The sequence below is a fragment of the Apis dorsata genome, unplaced genomic scaffold, assembly GCF_000469605.1.
Source record: "Apis dorsata unplaced genomic scaffold, Apis dorsata 1.3 scaffold_323, whole genome shotgun sequence".
In the NCBI taxonomy this organism is placed as follows: Eukaryota; Metazoa; Arthropoda; class Insecta; order Hymenoptera; family Apidae; genus Apis; species Apis dorsata.
In genome coordinates, this window is record NW_006263591.1 from 266,426 (window position 1) to 270,840 (window position 4,415).

General features: G+C 19.3%; 1 protein-coding gene across 2 annotated transcripts in view; it reads right to left on the reverse strand.

Moving 5' to 3' along the window:
- LOC102670941 (60S ribosomal protein L12) overlaps window positions 1-1,561 on the reverse strand; it is a 3,871-nt gene extending 2,310 nt beyond the window's left edge. Inside the window, exons 1-3 of one of the 2 annotated variants that reach the window (XM_031511445.1) lie at window positions 1,321-1,559; window positions 1,164-1,237; window positions 633-1,023 (exon numbers count right to left, since the gene is read on the reverse strand). In XM_031511445.1, the coding sequence (XP_031367305.1) occupies window positions 637-1,023; window positions 1,164-1,237; window positions 1,321-1,357 (498 nt within the window). In that variant the 5' untranslated portion in view covers window positions 1,358-1,559 and the 3' untranslated portion in view covers window positions 633-636. Of the gene's footprint in view, window positions 1-632; window positions 1,024-1,163; window positions 1,238-1,320 lie in introns of both variants that reach the window. The other variant, XM_006617675.2, reaches the window with a different exon arrangement.
- Between the last annotated feature and the right edge of the window lie 2,854 nt (window positions 1,562-4,415).

Here is a 4,415-nt window from a genome sequence, read left to right on the forward strand (position 1 = left end):
ATATTATATATATAATAATACATGTAGAATATTATATATTGTATATTAAAATTTTGATTATTAAATTTATTATATTTTGCCTAGTTTATCCAAATTGCTATTAATTATTTCAGTTTAATATATTTTAATATGCGTATATTATATATATTTTATTAAAAAATAAAATTATTTAAATATTTTAATAATGAATTTAGCACTTTATTATAGAAAATTTATATATATGATATTATAAATATGATTATTCACTCAATTTAAATAATTCAATTAATCTTTTGGTCTTATGTCAGTATATCTTATTTTGTTTATCGAATGTTTAAATAAAAAAAAGAAAGTTATTATTAATATAATAATATATGTCTTTTTTTTAGTGTATTATTTCTAAATGAATATACATAAAAATCAAATGTTTTAAATAACGATTTTTTATTGAGGTTTTCTCCTCAGTAGCAATATCTCTGATTGCTTGCAGATTTACAACTAATCAGGTGGATGGGATGCTAACCCCTATCAAAAGCTCAAAGCATATATTTTCACCACAGAATTACTTTTTTATCATTTTGACAATACAATAAATTAATTAAATTCATAAAAAGAAATAATGCTGAAAATATTAGCTGAGAGCTTTAACTTACCATATTACTCATCTGGTACTTGAAGTTTTCCACCATTAATCTCTTCAATGAGATCTCGTGGTGGTCTACCTTCAACTGTACATCCAACTGATTGACAAGTTCCTAATATTTCCTTAACAGTACCACTAAGATACTTTGACATAGATCTTGGTCTCATTGATCGAGCAATAGAAACAATATCATCAAATGATAAATTTCCATTGTGCTTGATATTTTTCTGCCTTTTGCGATCTCTTGGAGGTTCTTTCAATGATTTAATAATTAATGATGCAGCAGATGGAACTACTGAAATTGTAGCTTGTCTGTTCTGAATTGTCAATTGTACAGTAATTTTCAAACCCTTCCAATCACTGGTAGCTTTAGCAATATCATCACCAACTTTTTTTGGAGACTATAAAAATAAAACATTTTATAAATATTTTATATATTAAGTCAAATATTAAAAAAAATATGTATATATATGTAAATATGTATATTAAAAAAAATATGTATCATTTTTAAATAATATATATTTATAAAATATAAACTCACCAAACCAAGAGGGCCAATTTTCGGAGCTAAAGATGAAGTTGCTCCTACTTCACCTCCAACGCATCGCAAATAAACTATTGAAATAAATGTACACATTAAGAAATTTTGTTTTTTTTTAACATTATATAGAAAATTATATAAAAAATTAAAAATATACCTTTCTTAATTTCATTAGGATCAAATTTAGGAGGCATTTTGATTATAAATACATAAAAGATAATAACTAAATATTTGATGAAATACGATTTTTATCTTTATTTTAAAATTTAAGAACGATACATACACGTGGCAAAGCTACGTTCAAAAGAAGGTTATTCAGATATATATTTAGGAACATGAACTATATAATTTAAAGTAGTTTTACGTTCGTTTAATCTATTGAGCATTTCACTAGTTATTTTTAGTTATTTTTGTTTAAAATTATTTATAGAGAAGTCTGATAATTTCTAAAGAAAAAATGAAATTCTTTCATTAGTAGTTTTGAATAATAAATTTATTATTGCTTACATTTTTGAATTATGAACAAATACTTTACTTAAATTTATTATAACTTAATTATTTAATAAATAAATTTATAATTTTAATAAATTAATTTTATAATAAATTTAACTATATAGTAATAAAAATTAAATTTACTAAATTTTTAATATATTTTATAGTATATTACATCTATTATTTCTAATAAAAATTGATACTAACAAAATAAAATATTTTAATATAATAATTAATATAAATAACATAAATTTATTAAATAATCTACAAATATTGTAATAAATTGCAATTTCAGTTATTAGTTTAAGAAATATTGGTATCAGAATTGTTACATATATTATATATTTACCTGTATTATTTTCAAAATCATATATATTCACACATGGCTTATGATAATTGGCAAGAATCATCTATGTGATATCATATGAAGATATGGAAAATTTTTTACTTTCAAAATAATAGTATATAAATATTTACGAAATGCAATCATTATTATATCTAAAATATACATTTTATTATATTATCTTTAACTTTTATTTTATTTTTATTTTATTTTTTAATGCATTTCATTTCGTTTCATGACATATATCTTGAAAATTATAACTTAAAAAAAAATTAAATTTTAATTAAAATACTGATAATATTCAATTTATAATTATTTCCTTATAATATATTTTAATTAAAAAAAATAAATAAGAATAATGGGTATGGAATGGTAATGGAATAGGTATCTAGATAATATATTGCAATGAATGTAAAATTTTTCAATTTAACAAAATATATTTTTTATTTAGATCTTAGAACATCACTTTTATTGTTTTTAAAATTCTTTATATAAACATATAACATATTTTATTATTATTAATAATTATTAAAATATAATTCACAGCCAAATATGAAATATAAATATAAATATATATTATTTCATTTGTTATTAATTCATAGTTTTCTTGATATCAATTAAAATTGTTGCTATTACATTGAATTTTACTTATATATATGTTTACATAATATCTTACGTATATCATTATATAATATCATTAGAATCGTCGCTTATATTGTTTTTATAACATATTCTAACATATTCTAATAATCATTTAATATATTTAACATTTAAAATTTAAAATATATATAATAACATTTAAAATATATAATCAGCAGAATTACCGAACGGGAGCAATATCCTATACACTTCTTTATTATAAAAATGACTCAATTTCTGTTTAGTAAATTTCCACATAAAAAGAATATATGATATCACATTATCCCATTGCTAATGCTATAGACAGATACATTATGAATACATCACTAGATGTATTCCTTTCTCCAAGTCAAAGTATCGCATCACGTTAATATATTATCTTCATTCAACAATTCTGATAATGGTAAGCTAATATTATCAATGTTAATATCTATCCATAAAAAGTTTGGACATTCCATCGGATTTTTTCGGATCTGCAGAGTAAAAAATAAAATAAATAAAAAAACTTTCGTACAATTAAAATTATAATGATCAAAATTACAATGACCGAAATTATATTTTTGTATTCTGCAAAAAAAGGATCTGTGTAATGCCCAAGTTTATTATAGATAGATATTGATAATAATGATATGATAATATTAGTTCATTCGTTATATATTTTGGATGTTATTCATCATAATGTTTATAAAAAAATAATAAATAAATGGTGCATACTAACGCAAATGCTGTTACGATACGAACGGTGAACGATATAAATGTATAGAAAATTCTATATCTAAATCATATATAAACTAATATCAATAATTTTTGTTAATATTTCAAAATTTACAGCAATCCGAATTATTATAATTCTCAAAAAAATATACATTCAAACTTTCGAATTTATACTTTTCAAATTATAATTCTTTCTAATAATAATTAATAAAATTAGCTAATAAGAATTAATAAAATTATGTTCTACTTGTAATACATATCTGATACAATATCAGTTTAAATTATCTTTTAGTCATAAATGTAGTTAGCCATTATATTTTTCCTATTATCTTTATTTCAATTTAACTGTGGATTTTTATACATAAATTGTATTTATAAGTACTTATATATGATCTAAGATTAATTCATTAATGTTTACAGATTTTCATTTATTTTTATTCATTTATATATGAATTACCTTGTTCTTTTACAGGTTACTTGTTAGATATTCACTTTTTATTTTTTATTTTCTTTCTTAATTTAAAAAATACAATATATTTCAATAATATTTTATTACATAAAAATTCATAGTATCTCATTGTTAAATTTGTGAATTTAAATTTGTTTTTCTTAGAATAAATTTTAATCATGATTATATTCAATGACTCTTTTGTTAAATAGATTTAAGATATATTCATATATATTATTACTTTTTATATTCTATAGGTTTCCACTTGTTTTTTATCTCAATAAATTTAGCAATTTATGTGTTAATTGTTAAATTCAATTAGTTAAATGAATTTAATAAAACAATATTATTAATAAATTCAAATATTTGAATTTTTTTGAATTAAATAAAATATAATATAAAATAATTTTTAATTAATTTTTTCATTCATAGTTATAGTTCATAGTTATACTTATTTTAATCTTTTCAACTCTAATAAAATATATATGTAAATTTTAATAAATAAATATTTCTGTTCTTCTGTGAGATATCTATGTATCTCTGTATGTATTTCATATGTAAATTATTTCTTGCTTTTATTATTATATTTTATATTATATATATAATTATTATTATT